A 23,219-nucleotide genomic window follows, 5' to 3' on the forward strand; every position below is an offset into this window, starting at 1 on the left:
TATATACGTTCCAAGTGTTGTGAAAAGTGGCGAAATAAATAAAAATATATAACTGAAGACTACAGTTATTTCAATATAACCACCCCTATTGTCGTAACTGAAATCAGGGGATCGCCCTGCTCGCGGTGTCGATCCGTAGATCGTAACGGGAATTTACGACTCCCGTTGACGCGCCTAACGGAGACGCGTCTCCCCGCGACTGGACGAACAAACAAGGGAATTTTGGCATTAATTATATAAAAAAAGTATTTCACGCGTTTCACGTTTCCTCAAAGATCTTTTGCTCAAACATGTAGAGATACAACTTGTCGCAATGGAGAACATGTTTGGCATTGGCTGCCTATATACAGGCGCTGTAGAAGTGACTTTTTATAAAAGAATATCTTTTAAATAGATCTGCTCTCATAATTCAAACATAATTACCAATTAAATATCATTTAAGATATGTAGTGATTAATGTCACAGTATCTTACGTAAAGACAATGATTTAAAACACAACACGGTGCAATTTGTTCATTAAAAAGCAGTCAAAAAATTACATTCTGTCCAAGAAATACAATCATTGGTCATTAATTTTCAAGGATAAATTACAGTCGTCGATCCCAGTCGCTTACTTGTTAATTGAAATACAGTTTGAAAGGTCTCGAAGTTCATACGTTTCGAGCAGCTGTATCAAATTTCTGACGACCAAAAATAGGTTTATTAAGTATATTCTTGTTTTACGACACGCATGGAAACGCTCGGTCAGTGGGAACGCTGAATGATCGCGCAATTATAGCAGCAACCTTGCTTCTTTCCAGCAATTTGTACCGTTGTGTCTGACGTAAGCTCCCAGCAATAATTCTCGGAGAACTCTTTATACTACGCGCTCGAATCGATTCTCTGATAGAAACCTCGACCTCCTCGGAAAATCTATGAAAAGAGTGAACTGTATAAAAACCTACGTCTGCATCTCATACTCTATACTTGCATGATGTATAGTATTTTTTACGAGCTAACAGCTTCTTATGTTTCTCTTTGTATAAATGTTTTTTCATTGGAATAATATTAATATCGACCAACATTAAAACTCGTACAAATGAAATAAATTGTAGAAAACTCTGAATTTATTTTCTACGCTTTACATTTTCACGGTCTAATCTATTTCTGATGAATTCGTTTTACTCGACAACACATGGTAAATCACGAATGTCAGCTTTCTCATTTTTTTAAAGGTCATCCGGATTCAATCGCTCGTCTCTCTTATTTTTCGTATTGTTCAAACGTATAAACAAGTCTCATAAAAATCGTTAACGAAGTTCCTTTCCTGAAAATTCGTCACAAATAATAAAAAGTTCCTTCCATTAGATTTATTGTACAAATTAATGATGTAATATGTAATGGCAGGAAAATATGTACGACGATAACGATGGAACCAAAGTCCTGAAGGGAGAGCAGAGTCTAACAGTCTTAGTCGTAACGATTTCACGCAGCTAATTCATAATTTTCGCGCGTGTCCTTGCTGTAACTTGAACTGGACACGATGCATTCCGGTTTTTTCCCGATCGTAAATAACCAAGTAACGTCCGTCGGCTGGAACGAGTCCGGGATCTCGATGACGACACGGTTGTTTAACCGCGTGTGCGGAACACTTGTCGGTTGCGCGTGTTTTTCCTACTATTTTTTCCATAAACTACTCTTTCAAAACCTTGTTCTCTTCTTTTATACGACCATTTCTTTTTACTTTTTCTTACGAATCGATCTAACATCAACTATAAACGGAAATAATAATTCTTTATATCGAGTTACGTTGTATTTTTCAAAACAATTTCCTGTGATTTTAAATTTAATTGCAATTTATTCCTAAAAGAAACGTTCTATTCAAAACGAAATTATTCCGTAAAATGAGAAAATCGTGTCAATTACGTTTTCAGTTTATAGCTACAACTAATTGAAACGAGAGTGAATTTTTTTCGCGTAAATGCGATAAAAGAACAAACGTACATTTCATCGTGGTACATATTTTTTAAATGTACAGAACAGTATATCGCTCACGGTAACGAATTCCTTTCTCTGTTTACACTTTTATCGATATCGCTTATTAAACAGACGGCAGTGTCGCTGCATAATCTGTGTGTTCCTCTTTGTCCTGCTTCCTTCTCAATTTTGTCTCCGTCTCTATTGCCAACCGTGCCATTGGCGTGCCATATGTATACAATTGCAGGCTTGTTTCTCTCCTACTCTCTCTCTTTCTCTCTCTCTCCGTCACTCTCTCTTTTCCAACATTGCATTCCTCTCTGTTTTCCTCGCAGACTATTCTTTCACGTGTGATAAACTGCCATATATTTTTTTGAACACGTAAATGGATATATGCACTCGGATATTTCGGATTTTGTAACTACAGTTTTATTTACAAAGGTTTAGTTTCTGTATAAAACAGTTGCCTATATTTCAACAGAATCGTTGTACAGCTTTTTGCTATTTTCGTTGATCATTCAATTCAATCTCGTTTGTCTCTCCAGTCATAGTTAATTATTTCGCGTTAAAACGATTCGTAGTATTCAGTTTATTAAGTTCTCTAGAGTTACAACTTCTTATTCCACGGAAAAAATATGTGGTTCAAGGTTTTATTTTCCATTTTTACGTATGATTTCATTTTTATTGCAAAACAGATTATATTATATATTTATACATATATACATATACCTTCAAGGACTGGAATCTAACTAAAATTCCTTTGTCTCTATTATTGATATTTAATTTCATAATTATAGAAGTTTTTATTTAAAGAAACTATCCAGTTAACAGGTTAATATAAGCCTTATCTAATTATAGTGAACTACATTGTTCAGAAAATAGGCCAACAGAAAAGGAAACTCCTACACTTGCCGATCATCTAACACTTCCTTGATCATTCCTACTCTAATTTCCTTCTCCATTCTATTTCCAATCTAATTACCATTCAACCCGCATAACTCAACCCCTCCAAAGTCTCTCTAAACGCCTGTTCCCCGTTTCCGCTCATCAAAAATCCTTATCTTTGCTTTTCAAGTCTCCATCAAACAAACCAAAGTAAAATAGCTATACTGGCTACTGGGAAGATAATTCAAACTGAACACGAACAAATTGTTCCTGTACAAAATCATCCTAAAACCCATATAGACATATGGCATATAATCACAACTAACTGGGTCTAATCTAACATAAAAATATTACAAAGATTTCAAGATTTGGAAGCTTGACAAAATATATGCAACGTGCCGTATATAACATAATACTTATAGTTAAGCTATGCTTACAGTTAAATTAGGAAAAAATTCTCTTAAAAGAACTGATCGTAAATATACAGATCTCCCTGAGAAGATAAACTGCTTCGCCTTCCATCCAGGCCCTTCCATCGATTACCCAATCTGTCTACGATAGTCTAGTCGCGTTTATTAATCAGTCAGAATAAAACTCGTGTGCTCATCCTATCTCATTAAACGACTCTGCTCCCCTCTCTTCCTCTACGTTCTCTTGTTACTCTGTCTCGTTTTGTCAAACGTTTGCTCGTTCAAACGAACGAGGAACTCCATCCTCTTCCAGACTAGGCCTGCGCTCCCTCTCTCCACGAGCTGACATTCTCCTGGCGGCGGCGCTCGTTGGCTGTGTGTCGACCGACGACGATCGGAGCCAACTTCTGTGACCATCGAGGTTTCGTCCCCTCGTGTTCCGTTTCGTGGCCGGTCAGTCAGTCAGCTCGGTATCGCATTATGCTACGGTCGCAACAACGGTCGCATCCTAACCGTGGCCGAAGCCTCTACACGACGATACCAGGAATCGGTGCAACGTGAGATCCGATGGCATGCGTCCACCCGGAAAATGGGGAAAACCGCCAGCAAACTAAAGTCCCGCAGAAGCCAGAGTCAGTGTCACATTCTACATTTTGTAATCTTTTTCCTTCTGTTCCTTTGATTTCATTTTTGCAGCAATTTTTGTATTCGAAGCAGTGCTTTCTTCTTCGGCATTGAAATTTCTTTCTTCAAATCACGTGCACGTTAGTTGTGCTATACGATGTGTAAAGTCATTCGTGTTTAGACAATTTACTGTCCTGTTTGTTTCATTTCTGAAACGATTTCCCTCGTTTCTCTGCGTCGATGAGTTTTTGAAATCAAAATGTGGACCTTGTTTATACAATACAAAGTTCATGCAGGTAAAGGTACCATTTGCAAGTTATAGTGGAAGATTTTCAACGTGGTTTGAACGTGGATGAACAAATTTTTGAGTTATTAAGAAACTGTATTAGTTGTTATTGAAGTGTGTGCTTTTTTCTCTTTTTTTTTTTTTTTCTTTTTTGAAGGATTTGAAAGAGATTGATGATAGTGTTTTATGCGTATGCGGGAGTGGTTTGTTCGATCGGTGAAAGGAGAGTGATGAGTCGCCGTGATTCAAGGAGCACGTGCTCAATGATGGACGGTCGAGGTTGATATCGGTGAGAGATCTCGTGGTCAAGCGTAAAACGACCACGTGAAGTTACGTTTGTACATATTTAACAACGTTTGTACCACTGAGTTTTTAATTCTCCTTTTAACTTATAATTTAGTCGAACTTATTAATTTTATTAAAAAATCAAGGACCTATGGTTTGGATAATAGTCTAATTAACGTAATGATTAAAAGATCCTCTAATCTATAGAATACTATAAGTAATTAGCTAACTTCTTCCGCAGAATATTATTCTCAGAATATGTATACAGACTAATTCCTTTTCAATTTCTCACAAGAGTCTTCGTACACCCTGTAAAAACGCTATTTGTAGTGCAAAAATGTGTAAAAATAATATATATCTAACTTTTCTACATTATAGAAAGTAGGTATAATTCTTATACGAATATGTAGACAGAATAGGGAGACAAAAATATTTGTACATCTTAGTATTTTGAACTACAGGTTATGCTAATACTTTGTCAGAACTGTTTTTGTCCTCAATACGAGTCTCAATCTTTTTAACATAAACATGCTAACTTTGACAGCAAATTTTGATGTCATTTTATCGACATAAAAATCTCCTTTTTGCGTATACAGAAACTTACATGAAAGACTATGTGTATTAAAAAATATCCTTTAATCCTGTCTAGAAGAAATGAGCACCGTGTTGCGTGATTAAACCAACATTATTAGTAAAATTTTGCAAGTCATAATTTAACGGTATTGATCAATTTTCTTGCAAATGTCAGTTCATTAATATAATTGTGATTAACAAATTATCATACAAGGGAATCCAGGACGCTTTTGCTTGGAATATTAATTCAGTTATGCAACAGCTGGGACGAAAAATCGTTGGCCAAACAAACGAAACGAAACATCGCGATAAGTCACCTGGCATATCAGCGGTTTATCGCGGAGCTCCGCCTACGCAACGATCGCTTCGCGGGCTGTCGCGTTGTAAGTAAATACACGTGTAGAGAATCACGTTGGAGTTTTATTTGAAAATCGAAACTGGTACGAAGTATGCTAAACGTGGGATGTAGGTCGCACGGTAGTTCCTTCTTGCGCGGGCTGCGGCTGATAAACGCAGCTTGCACCGACCAAACGTCGAGATAAACGCGTGTCTTTAAGGACATTTAAGCGCGCGAAACGTGTAAACGGAGCACACGGGGGCAATCAAACGTTAAATAGTGGACTTGCTCGACATTTTTCGAGAACTCGACCGATCAGATCGACTCGACCAACGCACTAAATTTTAAATTATATACTTTCGGAAATTTTCTCCTACATTTTTTGGAGTATGTTGCATCGAAGTTGTGGATTGGAATGTAATTTAAAATTTTGAAATCTCGCGATTTCTCTACGCAACGATCGAAACTCACGGCGACATATTCGTCCCTGTCAGCTGTGTACAAACTGAGTCCGATTGTAATTCCCGTCGCGAGGTAAACGCGCATATAATTACGCAGCCACGAAGGAAACGGGGGAATCTCCACGCACGTTTTACGCACGTGAATAAAACTTGTTTTTTACAGTACGCGCAAAGAATCAGCCGTGTCAAACACTCGGTTTTCGATGACAAAGAAAAGCGCGCGTGTTCTTTCAACCGAGCTGATATAACTAGCGTATAACGGAATTTCTTTGAACAAAGTCCTCCAAAATTTGTCTGTATTTAAATTCAAAGACTTCCGTTTAAATGCACAGACGAAAAATCGAAATATTCATGAAAGTTATAGAACGAGAAACTTTCAACGATTTCGCAAGTAACTGGCTGTAAAAATGTATCACGAATGAAAAGAGAAATATTCTTGTTCATATTGTATACGGTACGTTTGACGGTACGAAGATTTTGCAAATTTCGAACTCTCGTCGCCAATGAAACATTTATGAAGCTGCAGCAACAGGTGAATCAGTATCAATTTGCTGATCAAGTTAAATATGATATATGTATATTAAACTTCCGTGAAACGCTTAATATTATTCACTTCTATAATATTCTCTTTCGATATTTTCACAGGTGTAAATCCAATAAGAATAAAAAGTGACAAGTTTATCGAAATTTATTCAATCAATTGAATTATAATTATCCGATTAATTATTGTAAATATCACTCAAATGTAGGACAAAAGGTAATGAGTTTATTCAAATTAAATCAAATCTGAAATTTCCAAAAGAAAAAATTGTCTCTCATCCAATGTTCGACACATCGCCAAAAATCCAAGCAAAAAATAAATCTATTTAAATCAAGCATCAAGCATAAAATCGGCGAAAATATTCTCGTAGTTTGTTCATTTCGTTCGTGCTCAGTAAGGCTACCTAATCGCGGCTTTTTCGGTCGATAATGGTTCTCCAAACGTTGCATAGTTATCTCGATAAGCGGTTGGCTTATCAGTGTCGCCAGGTATGATGTCGGCGAGCAAACGAGCGAGCGAATAAGCGGGCGGCGCAAAACACACCTGCATTCCAGCGGCTGTGTTTTTCGAACACAGTCAGCCTCGATCTTCTCCTTTTTCCTCGACTGTCCAGGCTCTTCTTTTTTCTCGAATGTCCTAGGCTCTTCTGGCGGCTCGAGAACTCCCATCACGGTTACCCTCCATTTTTCTTCCTCAAGCACAGCGTGAAATTTTCAGGAAGACTTAAAACTTCACTGGTGGCCAGAGAAAATGTGTAGAATAGGGTAGAGAGTTTGTGCCAGTCGAGAGAATAGTGAAAGCGTAAATGTAATGTTTAGAATATCTTTTATGGTCTTCCACGAAAGTCTTCGTTCTGTAAAATCCTATGAAAAGGCTATTTTCATGCTAAGTCGTATGCTCGTGTAATATTACGTGTCGTATCTTCGTGTTGATTTATTAACACATGAAGCAATAATAATTGTTTTATAGCAAAACGCACTACTTTATGAGAATATTCGAAAGAAGAAAAAGATTATGTTTGTGCAGTCTTGCTATTTCTCAGAGAGATATATAGCTGATGCCAATATTTTATGAGAATTTGTACCTTTAAAGCGAAGCTGTTAATTCGCATAAAACACGCAAACTTTGCTGCGAAAGACGTGCAATTTTATTTAATAAAGATAATCTTATAAAGGGTACGAAGACTTTTGCAATTTTCTCTACGATACTTAAGTCAGGAAATATAGTTAAAAGAAAAGGATTAAGGAGAAAAAAAGATGAAGTTTGATCTCTTTCATAGCTGAAAAAGACACGAATAGTTTATCAATAAAAGTAAAAAAAATGGCGCGTTGAAAGATTCTCCTCTTCTTTTGTGATTGATTTTTTGACGAATTATGGATAAGAGTACATTAAGGTCGATTATGCAGATCTACCGATTGAAAGGAAACGATAAACGTGCATATTCTTGCAATGAATGGACCATTGTCTCCGTCGGCGTTGATCTATCGCTGACATTTCGAGCCCGAAGAATTTTTAGTCACGTCTCCTCTTATCACGATCGAATGATGCATGTCTGTTACTATGAAATTTAACGATTCGTCAATTTGTTTTATTATTCGAAATCCTACTATTTCGTATGCAAACATTGGAATTTTTATACTAAACGTCGGATAGTCGTTTCAACAGCTCATGCATACATAAATGAATGAACATTTACGACGAAAACATCTGTGTTGCAAATCAGCAAAAAATGACAGACAGATAAAATATTTAAAAATGCTTAGGAAATGTATTTCTTCATCCTCATTTCAAAACTCTTCGCAATAGTTTCGAATGTATATACCGTTAAAAGCTTTAACACAAAATTTCCATCTCATCAAAATTAAAGATAACATTCGTAGTCGATGGTAGGCAGTAAAAATATTTTTCAAATATGTCAAGTTGACGCGTATGAAAATATTGTTTCTGTGACCTTTGAATTTGATGAACCAATATTACTCATCAAAATTTTATTCTACTTCAACAAATATGCACCAGTTTAATAACGAAAGAAGAAACTGCTCGCAAAATCTTCTATATGTATCTCAATCTACTGGTCCTTCCCACGAGCGAAGGAAACTTTGTTACGTGCAGCTGGTGCTCGAACCGTGTTCCTGAAAATAGAGCGGAACGGTTGTTTGGAAATGCTCTGAAACAGGTACACTTTCGTGGCGAAGAATGCATTCCGAGTCACGCAACTGCCGTACAATTCGCTACTCAGCACTCTTTCGCTTTTTCTTTTAAATCGTCCAATGTAACGGAAAACGAAAAAACGAAGACGGGGAGAAGCATCTTTGCTTGTCTAGAAATACCCTGCGAAAAATCGCGAAGTTTAACGGGGGAACATGGTCTCGTATCCGCGACTGGAAAGGCTCGAGAACAGGTTTATATCCGCGCGTGTGAAGGCGAGCGAAGATAAACGAATCGAAGCGAAAGTGAGCCGAACACTTCAGTTTCTGACCAACTGTTCTAAGGATCCACGTATGATCCGCTTGTCAGATGTGGGTACGAGTGAATAAAAACGTAATATCTCGCGTGTACCGTGTATAAAACAATTTGCAAATCGGAATCATTAAATCGATGATGAACAATCGAGGAAGATTCCACGACTTCGATAACGAGCGCGGTTGTTTCGTGGCTGCACCTGCGATCGTGTTCTCCGTGAACACGATGCAGTGATCCGGTCAGAATTCCAGAGAAGGACGAGCCCAGTTGTGCTGAGTAACATTTTTCGAAAGTGATACTGATCCTAACATACGTTTCATTTATGATTGAAACGGAACGAGACATTTTTTGACTTTTGGGGTTAATGAACGACAGGTGGATTGATCATAGTGTAAATTGTAAAGTGAATGGTTTGATCGTTTGAAGTGGGATTGAGATTAGAGGAGGGGTAGTATAGTGAAAAGTGCATATGCAGTGGAGGATGTAGTCTATGCAAGGGAGAGATGAGACTTTGATTTCAATCGTATAAAGATAGAAGGAATGGTAATACTAATCATGAGAGCAGGTGCAAGAAGCTCCTATCTCGACAAATAAAACTGAGATCAGAGTCAGGAAACTCATTAAAACATCCCAAAAGCATCTTTCGCAACAGGACTCGTTAAAGTGCTCATATTCATACATACTTTCCTATATCTTTCTTTCTGTATCAATTACAATAAAAAATTCAATTCCACGAAGATTTAAGAAAATAGTAGTTACCTAATAAAGAAATGCCTAGATAACATTCCATGATAGGACGACTACGGTCATAGCGTGCCTTGTTGAGAGGCGAAAGAGAAGCCCCGATAAAGACATTAACTGCACCGATCGTTTGTATACGAAACCCGATGAAACCATTTGACGTAATCGCGATGGAGGGGCGTTGGCATCTCTGTTCGCGATAGCAAATCGCGAGCGAGTGGTTTTAAACGCTTTCATTCGCCCAAGTGATTTGCACACTGACCACACGGCCAATGTTATTGATTACAAATAAATAACAAACAAAAGTGAGTGACATAAACCTGAGCTGATAATATTCGTCCACGAGTAAGTGGCACGAACAGCGATGATCGTAAGCGACAAGGATCGCGCACGGAAAAGTACCGGCATGCGTGAGTATTAGAGACGAAGGATTTGAACTTCGGATTAATAAGTTTTTCTTAAGATTACCTAGGTATCGACAAATGCATGGGCAATTTGTCGTTCGTATGATCGATGAGTTAGAAATTTCTTTGCATAGAGATCTTTAAGGGTTCTCGATGAAAAACAAAGCGATTCGATTTGCTCTGTATAAGGAACGAGCTAATTTGTATTCTTGATGGAATGATAGATTATAATGAGACTAGGTACAGCGAGCAAATGAGAACGTTATGGAATATGAATCACTAAGGAATGTGTAATAGATGTTAGCGCGTGTTGAAAGTGATGTTTCTTTTGTCGAGGTTGATTGTTCTTTTTTTCGAGTCACTAAGCTTTGTAAGGGAAAATATAGCAAATGCCTTGGCTCGATAATTTGACAGAATTGGTTTTTTAATAGTAATAGGTTTACTGAAATGCAAGAGAAGTTTCGGCGAAATAGCTTGTTCTTCATATCGAAGCTATAGAGTTCTTCTATAAAGATGTATAGTTCTATAATCTTCTTTCTTCTTGGTATTGATATGTGATATATGATAATTTAATTAAAATGTGTATACATTAATAACATTTCATCCAGAATCACTTTGAAACGATTTTAAAGAAGATTCCAATTTTTTCGGATGATTCTCGATGAAAGTTAAGAGTTTGTTTATTTCTGAAAACGCAATTGCATGTAATAACGCACTTTTCGATAACCTTCAGGCATAGCATGGAGCTTCCGGTTTCCATCTATGGGCACCTTACAAAACCTAGGCGCCAGTGGCCGTCGTCGAAAGAGAAACGGCATATCATCTTCAACGTCTTGTAAGGAACTCCATCAGAAGCGACACACGATCCACCTACAGCCGGAAGCAATTATTCATAAGGAGCCATCATTCATTGTGACACCACCGTCGCCGGAAGATCCGACCGAGGAGAACAGAAGGTAACTCGAGTGGTGTGTTAACTAACCATAAACTAAACACTCCATTCGATAAAACGACTACTTGAAATCAATGTTATGTACATACACGCTCACGTATGGCTTAATCTAAATTAAAATTCCAGGTTATTTCGTAAATTGTTCAATTTAGTTAAATTTTATGGATACATTTATATTACTTACCCAATTCTGAATCTTTAATAATTCATAATTTCGAAGAGTAATATCTTCAAGTTCATCAATCTACGTCTCATAGATCTTTAGATTCCTTCTAATTCATAACCTTGTACTGATTTATGTGTGCTTAACACGTTGAATGCCATGCCAGTTTTACAATGTTTGGCCATGGCGCCACGAGGAATTTTTTATTATTACCTACAAGAGATACGTTACGGTGTATAATAATTATTAATGAATTTATTTCATTGAGGTCACCGGTGACCCCCATGGCTCTGTAATGCAATTTCGCTCGATTTACTTACCTTTTACGATTATCAATTATCTCATATTGTTTCTTCGGATTGCTAAATAATTGTTCCATGTTGTTACGTTCCGGGTCATACTTGTTCGGACCCGCAATAATCCTAAGGAACCGTCACAAGATTTAGCATTTTTTGCTTTACTGTCAAGGCCCTTAAATGCCATCAAACATCTTTCAAGTCGAAACATTCCTTAGGCTTATTATTCATTAAAGTAAAACATGGAAAAAGGGGGTTTTTCCTGTGTTCAACAGCCATTGGTGGGGGGCACACATAATAGATCTATATTTTATGTACAAATAAAACTATTTTTATATGTTTTATATTGCATTAATTTCGTCACATTATTGAAGTAACGATGGTAATAATAACAAATGTATAACTATTAACATTTGTTCAAATTATGTATTTCTAATAATCTTGTTGCGCCGGTCACCGGTGACCCCCATGGCATTCAACATGTTAAGGATAACCAACATTGAAAATGTGTACTTTCAACGCAACTAATCTCCTAAGTTTCAAGTTTCACATACATACATAGGTTAAAATAACATGGGTTCGAAGAACCCTAGAAAGACCCTCGAAGGACTTTTCAAAGGGATTCGAGTCGAAATTCTCGCGTTATAAGTTATGAATTAGCCTGTTGGAGGTACACCGAGGATACCGGTACGGGAGCATAATAGAGCCGGCAGGTCCTGAACCGGTTTTCCTCGATCTTTGCCTCTCAAAGTGATGTCCTCCCTCGGCCGGTTGGACACGGGAATCCCATAGCGGAAAGACAGCACAATGGGGGAAACTATAAACGTTCCAGCGATACTTGTAGCTGTTTCGTAATCCTTTCGGACATCTGTGCGACAGCACATCGACCAATTCTTGTCCCGTTCATGTCGAGATTTATCTGAATATTGCATCGTTGAAAACTATAAGAACTGGCATTTCAATCGTTAATGACTTCATAGCTTGACCGATATGAATTTCAATAAGTTAAACGCAGCGTTAAATCGAGCGTGGTTAACGGAGTGTAAAGTGACGTTGGAAATTGATTCATTTTACGCTATGTTGAGCAGGGATTGAGTATGATGATGCTAATGATCGGTATAATTAAGGTACGGTAGCGCCTCCATGTTGCAGGGAAGTCGTAAAATCGGTCAAGCGACGAAGTTATGATAGAGCATGCCGATGAACGAATTGACCGAAACTTGAGTAAATTGCAAAATCTCGTCATAAATCATTTTTTCATCACGTTAAATTTAGTTCAAATAAACGTACGTAAAGTTCATAGGTATCATCCTGTGCTCTTTACACTGACTTTTTTTCATTACTGAAAACCTCTTCTGCGGTAACTTTGCGTTACTTCTCTTTGCTCCTACTTCTTTTTGAATCTTTTTTCTTCCCTACTTTGCTTTTCTTATTTCTTTCTTTTTTAAATTCTTTATGCCGCTTTGTTTATTACCACGATAAAACGTTGAGACGTTAGAGCTTATACATTTTGACATAATCATTCTTCCATAAGACACAAAGATTTTTATCCGAATAATTCCTACAGATCCGCAGAAAATAATTCACTCAAACTAAGAAGTTCATCTAGTCGATTAACTTACGAAAATTACTGGTGGTTTCAATGAATGAGTACCTTCATAGAACTTCTGCAAGTTTCTAGGAACATGATGAGGAGGATTATGGGTAAAACTAGGGGCAATGTTATACAAAACGATGCGCATGCGTGCACTTTCGCGCGAATCGCTGATAACACGGGTAAAATTCTGTCGCGTTGACATTACAGCTAGGGACGATAAGAAACGCTGCATACTTCTGCGAAACCTATCCCTCTCGTCTACGTATAATTCCAGTTGAAAATTGTTTTCGTCACGCAATCAGTTGCACTTCGAAACGGTAGACTGTTAGACTCAAAATGTAACAACTGACGCGTACGAAACAGTAGAAAAGAAATAAAATTCTATAAGTTACTCGAGATAAATTTGTATATATGATTCTTAGTCTTCGTATTTTGACTATAATTTTTGATAAAAAATTAGATATAACATTCTCGATTTATCTCGATAAACTGTTATCTTAAAATTTAATGCCTGATAATAGTAAAATTCTATAAAGAATTTAGGAAGATAAGAAAAAAAAACTGACAAAAATCATCCTTGAGTGATCGATTGACCGATTGACCTTGATGTTATATATTTATGATAAAGAAGACAAGATTTTAAAATAAACACATGTGTGCTATGTTTCGCGCATGCTACGTTTATAAGTTTATACAGATGCTTCAGTCCTTATCGCGAAAAGAATAAGAAGAAAAAAGGATACTATCAAACAGTACGCTATACGCAATTTTTTCAATCGCACAATACAATCACGCGTCAAATGATATCAAACGCGTATAAAATAAATTGCGATAATTTAATTCGAGAAAAAAAGATGTTAAAAAAACTTGATATCTATGTAGAATATTCAATAGAAATAGATCTAACAGATATAATATTTGTATCCATTCAAAAGGCGGTGTTCACATGTTGCACCGCGTGTAACCAAATAATCTCGTATATTTAGAACATATTGGGGCGCTCGGTTAAATTTGTTTTTTATTCCTAAGCAGGGTGACGTAGAAAAATATGCATCTGTCGCTACAAGTGGAATTATCGTTTGTTACTGTTTACCAAGAAATATTCTCCTACTCTTAAATCAGACAGATCTATAACCCCATTAATATTACTGGCGTAATCATTTTAATTTACTGACAATTCTTATTCTCAATTTCATTAATTAATAGTCACACTGACTATTATCAAACGGACCTGATACTGTCGTAGACCTGAGACAGTACTCTCGCGTCCTTACATCGATCATCGAACGATGCACTGCCTTTCCAAGCTCAGTACGAACGAAACAAATGCACAGATGCGTTTTATTACACTTATCGAGCGCCCCTATTTCACGCAGGCGCGCCAGGCCCCCATATGCAACACCCTCTTCCTGAACAGATCAATAACTTTCGCGTGTATCAACTAGGCCTAACGTGGTATCTCGATAACATTAAATTTCTCAATTGAAATCAAGGAAACCCTCGAAAATCGGGCGAATATCTCGCGCTCGAGTTCATCGATCGAACGACCGGTGTCAACTCGAATGTTGAAAGGCACTCGAGAACGGAGAAAACGCAGGCGTGGGTGAGAACGCGATGAGACACCATTGGTACGCAGTAACGTACTTAGCATATTAAAAATGCAATAAAACGCACCGTTGAATCGTTTAAAGCTAAACTTGGCTTCTTCGAATCATCTTCGTCAATCGATCATCTTCATAAATAATAAATCCTTCGATCTTCGTATACCATAATCGAATACTATTTTTGCCTTAGTTGTTTCTAAGAGATAACTGTTCATTATGTAGAACTGATGACAATTTTCTAATCTGAAGAAGTCAAGATTAATTTACAGTAAATTTGAATAGATGTACCTAAGTGGATCTGAGTTTATTTTAAGTGATTGTTAAGTTAATTATACTTTACTCTTTACTCATTTTCGTAGCAGAAATATAACGTATGTAAGGTGCAATTAACGAAATTCTATGTATACAGGAAAATAATGAATTTTAATTCGAATAAAACAACGAATTTAATTAACGAATAATAAAAGCAGAATAATAGTACGTTAATCCACAATGTTTCAAAGATCGCAGAAGAAAACAAGAAAAGGATGAATTTTAATGGGTTTCCAGTCAAACGAGATCGCAGCATCTATAGAGAAGGAAGAGAAATATTTCCCTTGGCTAGAACGACGGCCGAGTCGAATTCGTCTCCACGTCGTTCTATTAATATCTCACGGGGCGCCCCTCTGATCCTCCAAAAATACGGCCCTGCTCCCGTCGTGGCTTTCCACGCACATAGTTCAGTGGGGTGCGCGCGCTCGGCCCGAGAGCCGTGTGGCCAAACCCTATCTGTCTTTAGGATTTCTCGCGGCTTCAAAAGAAAATTCTTTGCGCGCGATCACATTCGTGGAACGCACCGTGTGTTCTTTCACCTTCGACGAGAGGGAAGGTTAAAAGAAACAAGTTGAAAGGAAAAAGGGTTGGCGAGATGCACCGAGGCGAAATGTGAACGATCCACGGTGTAAAGTTGCTTTTTCGACGCAGGTCGTCGGAGGTAAAGGTCGAGGAGGCGGAGGAGGAGGTGGCGAACAGAAGGGAGGACTGCGACGCGTGCGAATCCACTGCGAAAAGGGTTGACAACAGTAACGACTATTCCAATCTACCAATGGTAAGTGTGTCATTTCTTATAAGAAACGTTTCAGATTCGAAGAATTCGGTGGGAAAAGCGTGGAATCTGTGATAATGGGCGTTAATAGACGGAAAAGTTGTTGATACGCGAGACGGTTCGTTCAGTGACACCACTCCCCAGTGAGATATAGATTTGTGAAAATTTTAAAGTTTGAATAAATCATTTTTAATAATTCTTCGATACCGATGATGAGTTTTATGCCTAATTTATATTTTTATACGCCAGTCGTGTTTACATAAAAGTAGTAAATTTGTAGTATTGAACAAAATAATCACATAGGTTGAACAGAGGTTTGTTTAGAATATTTTTAGAAATGATCAAATTGAAGAAGCTCGATCTTGTTCGAGGTATGATAATGAAAAGCGATAGATTCATCGAAGAAATTTGATGATTGATTCGTTGACGCTTCTGACTAGATGATTCAACTTTCACGCGTGACACTCTACTCCAAACCGTTGATAAGTTGTACGCATGAACGCTAACTTCGTTGATCCCTTTATGGAGCGAGTACTCAAGGCTATTCTTGTTAAGCCAATCTTGCGGGCTCGTACCGTCCAGACATTTCTTCGTTGATTGTGGCTATATGTAGCTTATCTTATGCGAAAAGTCGTTTGACACAATGGTAAAAATGCTCGTATGCCCATGCTGTATCAAATTAAAATACTAGTATAAGATAAAGAAATTACTCGTTTAAAAATGATAAAAAGAGTAAGAAGCAAATGCTTAAGATTATTTATACAAACGTCAAACTATATAAAAAATAAAATCTTCAGGTCATTAATATTGAAAAATGCTAATTCCACGGGTCTTCTTGAATTTCTAATGTTTCAAACGCTGTAGTGTCCCAAACTATGTTCGGGAACCTCTCATTTAAAATTCACATTCTCGCTTATCTGATTTAGGATCCACCCGAGGAGTCGACCCGAAAACTTCTGGAGCGAGAACTTCGACTTCTAGATCCCAGAGATTTAAGATCGCACGCTTGGTATCATGGTAGTACTCTTCGAGGTGGTCGAAAGGGCGCTGAAGCGGAAGTTCCGAACGACGGTGACTTCCTGGTCCGGGATTGTGCCTCTCAGCCCGGAAACTACGTCCTTACGGTCCGATGGAAAGGCCAACCCCTTCATTTCGTCATCAACAGGGTGAGTTTTTCTTAAGAGTATCGCATTCTTTATGTAATCTTTCCTTCTAAACAGTAGAAACGAAAACTTTTGGATAAAAATGTAAAACAAATCCTTTAAATTTCAATTTTTGTTTTCCAAACTTCTTCAAGCAAGCGTTCTGTAATGTCCTATTAATTAGCGTTCCGACATAATCGGCCGTTTCTTTAATCAGTATTCCGATAACCAAGTTTCTACTGTATTTAAAACCAAAGATTTCTAAATTTTATTTCGAAAAGGGAAGCCCATAGATGTTTATAGACTTACAGATTTATATATTTACACATTAGCTTTATTCATTTTTCCGTCCTTTATCTGTGAATATAATAAGAGAACTTCATGTTTTGATAATAGAATTCTTACTGTACTTTTCTCATCACTATCAATAGACTAATCGTATCAAGAAACTAAATAATCACTATCAATAAACTAAACGCCTCTATACTAACAGGTAGTAATTCAGCCAGAGACAGTCTACGAAAGGGCCCAATACCAGTTCGAGGACGAAGCGTTTGACACGGTAGCCGATCTGATAACTTTCTACGTGGGCAGCGGCCGTCCAATAAGTCAAGCGAGTGGCGCTCGCATAATCACTCCAAAACCAAGATGCGTTCCTCTAACCTGCGTAGCAGGACCAACGAACAGCCAACACTGTTCTAGCCCTTCCTCCTCGTCCCTATCGACCGGATCTCCGCCTCGCCTACCTCGAAAACAACAACGAAGTCATTCTCTAACCGCTCAACATCATCCATCTGATCAACACGATAATCGTCAAACGTCGAATCAACAAGCAGCACCCCATGGACCGATCCAATCAAGCACTCTACCGCGAGTTCCACCTATTCAGAACCAACCACCATCGTGTTCCTTATCTCTGGGTCGTCAGAAGATCACCAGGGTGATTTCCGACCCGGCTCTCCAACAACAGCAACAGCCAACTCTTCAACCATCGAGTTTGAATCATCAAAATTCACACGGTACAGCTCCGCCAAAGCCACCAAGGCTGCCATACGCCCCTAATCACCAGCATCACGCTCATCACCATCATCATCATCACCATCACCATCATCAAGGCTACCAAGCGTCAGGAAGCGACAGCGGAAACGGATCTGGAGACAGTGAGTTCGAAACGAACAACTCAGGCGGCGCTAGTAATCCGTCTTCCTCTGCTCCTATAAAAGGAGTCGTGATTAGAAGTCATTATAACACCAGTAATGATGGTACCAATGGGAATAATGGCAACGAGTATGAATTATCCGCAGAAGAGCAGCTAGTTGTGGCTGCACCATCTTTAGAAATCACGACAGCTTTGGATATCGAAGGATTTACGACTCTGTTATTGCCAGCTGGCGAGCATAGACCTCTAGATCCTACAGCTTTAAGAGGAGTGTCTGGAATGTTGCACGACTCGGCACCAAGAGTCTTGGCGTCTCATCTAACGAAGATCGACCTTGAATTGGCTCTTCAACCTGGCTCTGGGAATAGAAATGGGTTGAGTGGTATCGAATTAGCCACTCTACCGCATGGTCGACAAGCCAGGATGGATTTGATAGAAAGATCCGAGTGTCTGAAGCTTGTAGTGGCAGTGACCGTGCTGGCTGGAGCCACCGCCATCGAAAGGGCAGCTACGATCAGCAAGTGGATCAAAGTCGCCATAGATACGAAGACAGCTCTGGGGAATTTGTATGGATTCTGTGGCGTGATGCTGGGTCTGTGTCTGCCTCAGATACAGAGGTTGGCGAACACGTGGCATTTGTTGAGACAGAAACATACCGACGAAGCTTTTAGTTTTGAAGCGAAGCTCAGGCCTACGCTTCGTGCTATGAACGAGTGCACGAACCCACAGGCACCGAATACTACGCTCCCACATCTGTTGCCCATCGCTTTACTCGGTGAACGAGGTCCTGAAGATATTCTTGGTGCGTTGAATAAAGTTTCTCTTGCTTTAGTGGTAGATCTTCGATTCAAATTTAACTTGACACTGAATCCTCAAAAATTTCGTTTATAAAGATTAATTTTTATTAGTTTGAATTTTATTATAGGAAGAATATATTTTTGCTAGTATTAGTCATCTAAATTAAAATTTAACATCGGATGCATAATAAAATTTGAATCTTATCCTTTTTTAGGGACCGTAGCTCCATCAGGTCTAGCAGCGGCAATTCTATCGCCTTGGGAGAATTCAGCCCCAGACTGTGGCCTATCCATCGTTTGGTCTCACTTGGAATCAGCTCGAAAAATGGCAGAGAATCTCCCATTATTCCGTAGAAACGCGGAGATCGTTCTCGAGGGCTCGAGAAGCGACGAATTACTATCCGACGCGTTTCGAACGGAATTTCATATAAAATTCCTGTGGGGAAGCCGAGGGGCCACCGTAGCACCGGAAGAGAGGCATTTAAAATTCACGCAAGTGTTGGACGCGATGTTCGACAAGTGTTCATCGACGGAAGTGGCGGCCTAAACGCGATCAAAGAAGAATATTATAAATAGAAGTTCGATTTATCTTGTCGTTACTCGACGTTTTTAAATGAACCTTTTTCTCGCGAGAACGAGACAAGCATAAGAAACAAGGGACCCGAACATATTTGCGTTCTAGGTGTAAATTATGATTCTGTAATTATGTAATTAAGTGATTGTAATTAATTGAACTTTCGTAGGGTTTAATATTTTATTTGAAAAGATCCACGATTGTGTGGTCGAATGTACTGTTAGTCGACTATGCGTTAGAACTTTTTGAAACGTATGGTAAGTTAGGATTATTTGAATCGATAGAATATTTCGATGAAATTAAACAGTTCATCTTATAACTTATTAAATTCAGTTATGAACAATTTTTCCGCGATCGACATTTTAAGATAGACTGCTTGATTCGTTGTTAGTAGCCTAATGAACAACGAAATTAGTATATGATATACATTTACGCGCGATCATAGTTTTCGAGAAGGAATAAGTTCTACTCATCAAAAGGTGAGAAGCTTGTTTAATTAACGTAAATATTACTTAATTATAATCGTCATAGTAATTCAGTAGCGCATATATAATACTTTATTTTTGTAAATAATTTTATTATTCGTTTTATTAGTTCTTGTATAATATCTTCTTGCTGATTCAAATAATCCTAGCTTATCCTGCCATATTCGTTATCGAGTCGTTTCCTCACGATTCTCACAATTTTTTGAATTGTTTCTTCAAACGAGATCGCAAATTGTAATTGTAACTCGTGGAACGTGATTTTTCCATCGCGGCGAATGACATTTTTTGTAAGAGAAGAAATAAGAAACAACGAAATAATAAGTGTTTTGCGATAATAATTCGCCGCGATGGTGGAATTGTATCTCTAAGGAACAAAAAAATCAAAAGCACATAGCATTAACGTGACTTGGACGTATAGTATATCGCAGATATAATGATAAAACGTGTCGTATTTAGCGCAATAACGATTCCCGAGAATGTTTAATGATCCTTTTATTATTAACAGGAAAACCGTATTTAACGTCTTGGAAGAAAAGTGGGCGACGAGAGATATGATAATCAAATCGAGTTGAACTTGTGTACTTAACGCTCTAACCGATCCTATTATTACTCGACCGATTATACGTTGTAAATGTTGTTCACGTTTGTTCACATTTAATAATATATACGGAGAATGAAAATCAATTTCGCCTTTCAATTCACTCCCTTTCCCCTCCCGTCGATTTTTGATATGTCTTCTACTAAGATATTATAATATCCATATGTGAAGTGTGAAACTGATATTAAAACTTTCTCTTTATTTTGCACAAAGTACGAGAAGAAGATTATTTTTACCAGAGCATAGAGATTCAAATACACATCACACTTCATAAATATTCAAAAATGCTTGTAAAATATAAAAAATCCGTAAGTAAATATGTCCGAGGAACAGTATTTTAACATGGCATTTCGTAAACACTTCGTAGTGTCATCTAGCCTTGAACTGAGATACGTCTGAACGTATCTGCTATTGTAACTTCAGCGCGAAAAGATAAAACAATTTGTTGACTAAAATTCAATGACGATTTACTACAAAAAATTCACGATTAAAATGTAATGAAATGTAAAGTTTTATTCCAGTTTTATGTTTAAATATAATAAAATTTGGTGCGTCTGCGTTAAATTCAACAGTTTACTAAGAATTTATTAAAGATAAATTAATCAAGATTTTATTCTTTAATATGGATTAAAACAAAAAAAAGGTTTAATATGACCAAATTAAGAAGTGGTTTCTTTAACTTTTTTAATTTCATCTTACAATTACTATTATCTAAAAATCAAATACATACCAAATCTGCATACAAAATCTTCGAATTGACCACTAATTACCATGACGTCCATAAATTCCTATTCCTTGGAAGTGATTTGTATAATCAACAAATGATTTGCATAAAAAGAAAACCAAAGATTTAAAATAATTGTATAAAACTAAAGGTAATTGTATTAAAGAAAGCAATAATCAAACTCGAATTCTATCTCGAAAGTTAGTAATATAAACCACGATCATATAGACAGGTTTCGACACGACAGTATAGAAAAAACCGTCCGGAATTTTGAGTCACGAAAAATCAACATAGAAGACACAAAACTTCATATTCTATGCATGTGACATGCTATGAATATTTCAAATAAAGGCAGAGACACTCTACTCGTTCCTCTCTATCTGGTAAGAACGACAACTTTATTGTTTTCCATATTGATTTTTCACAACTCAATTTTCGGACGATTTCCCTAACGAATATCGAGACCTATTTATATGATCGCGATATAAACTACCAGAATCTTTAACAGTTACTTGACCAACAAAAAAAAGAAAAACTACTAAGGCTAGTTCAAAACTACTTAATTTCGATACAATAAGACATTATTCCATACTATACATTAGTTAAATGAAGTTAATAGTAACCTGTGAATAAAGTAGAAATACGACGCATTTGAAATTACACACGTCAAACAAGATGGTACGTCCTGACGCCACGATTTTCGACACTAGAATGACGTTATTCCTAATTGGCTGAAGCGTAGCATTTCACCGTCCAATCAATGCTGCTCACAAAATTAAGATATTATATGACATAAAATCTTCTCGTAAAGTCATTATTTTTTCATTTTTGCTCTGATAATATTAATCATATGCAATCAATAATTAAATACAGTGAATATAATGTTTCTTTCTTATTAAGTGAAGGAAAACAAATTTTAGTTAGAAAAGAAAACAGGATTAATATTGGGTAGCAATCATGTCTATAAAGTGTAACAAATACTGAATATAATTCAATGAATAGTACTACAACAATATTAAATAATTAATACACGTAAATTGATGTTATGAATATATTATTTAGTTTTATTTTTAATATTTACATAGGTAATTCACAGTTTAATGTTTGGTTGAGTTTGTTGAAATGAAGATGTTACTAAATAGATATTTGATATTTATTATATTATCTCTATATCATATTATAGAATTGCTATGTATTTCAATTTATTAAAATTATAGAAAAATGTTATTTAGGTATTATCCTAGACAAGTTTTCTATTCTGCTCAATATATGTTATGAAACTATTAATCACTTATGTTATGATTTTCATACCTTTTATTCAATAAATATATGAATAATATGATATTATATTTTTAAATAAAGCTAGTATCTAATGGTCTGGTACAATTATTTATCTTACGGATTCTCTTTTAATACACGTTTTAAAATATCCGCTCCATGAGAACACCTTTTAGAGAAGTTCCTAAGAATAACATTTCTTTCCATGAAAATTCCATAGGAACAATGAGTAACAGCTTATATATTTCGACTCCTATTAAATATATATATCACAGAATAATATATATACATATAGAAATATATATATTTCACAGAAATTTCTAGCACATTACAGATAATCGTCAAATGCTAATGAACCCAATTCTTATTCTGTCGCAATATTTCTGAAGGTAACAGTTATCAGAAAATAGTTAAACTGCAATATGAATATATAAATATTTGATTGGATATAGAATTTATTCCAAGGTAAAGGTATTGAAATATTTCTAAAAAGTAGATATGAAGTATATATATAATTCAATGTAAATATCTTAATTTTTATTATTTTATCTTTTAACTAAATTTTCAATTGAACATACTTATATTGATTTAAAATAAAATATTTTCCTCTACTTTTTATATGATGTAATGAAAAAAAAGATAATATACTGAGCATTGTGGTAAATTAATTAAAAGTTATGTTTTCCGAGTGAAATTAAAATTTACACTGCGTTTTAATCAATGCTCTTCATCTAATATTTTTGCAAAATGTTGTATGTAACTGTGTACTCTAAGTACTACAGAATCTATGACACTTATAA

General features: G+C 36.7%; 1 protein-coding gene and 2 long non-coding RNA genes across 4 annotated transcripts; 1 reads left to right on the plus strand and 2 right to left on the minus strand.

Annotated features, from left to right (window-relative positions):
• The first annotated feature begins 3,627 nt into the window (after positions 1-3,627).
• LOC132906932 (breast cancer anti-estrogen resistance protein 3 homolog) lies at positions 3,628-20,503 on the plus strand. Of its 2 annotated transcripts, XM_060959597.1 has the most exons (6): positions 3,628-3,883; positions 10,700-10,922; positions 15,542-15,665; positions 16,589-16,828; positions 17,298-18,765; positions 18,976-20,503. In XM_060959597.1, exons 1-6 carry the CDS (start codon positions 3,841-3,843, stop codon positions 19,305-19,307), a joined length of 2,430 nt encoding a protein of 809 aa, XP_060815580.1. In that variant the 5' UTR covers positions 3,628-3,840; the 3' UTR covers positions 19,308-20,503. The 2 variants fall into 2 exon arrangements, with proteins under 2 accessions (XP_060815580.1, XP_060815581.1); XM_060959598.1 differs by lacking the exons at positions 3,628-3,883; positions 10,700-10,922 and adding an exon at positions 14,184-14,602.
• LOC132906982 (uncharacterized) lies at positions 6,788-21,373 on the minus strand. The gene is made up of 2 exons (XR_009658086.1): positions 21,148-21,373; positions 6,788-8,490 (listed from the first exon to the last, which is right to left on the minus strand). It is a non-coding gene; the product is annotated as an uncharacterized LOC132906982 (long non-coding RNA).
• On the minus strand, positions 10,622-13,477 carry LOC132906978 (uncharacterized). Its single transcript, XR_009658081.1, has 2 exons — positions 11,402-13,477; positions 10,622-11,294 (listed from the first exon to the last, which is right to left on the minus strand). It is a non-coding gene; the product is annotated as an uncharacterized LOC132906978 (long non-coding RNA).
• Positions 21,374-23,219: the final 1,846 nt, after the last annotated feature.

Source organism: Bombus pascuorum, chromosome 5 (genome assembly GCF_905332965.1).
Source record: "Bombus pascuorum chromosome 5, iyBomPasc1.1, whole genome shotgun sequence".
Classification (NCBI taxonomy): Eukaryota; Metazoa; Arthropoda; class Insecta; order Hymenoptera; family Apidae; genus Bombus; species Bombus pascuorum.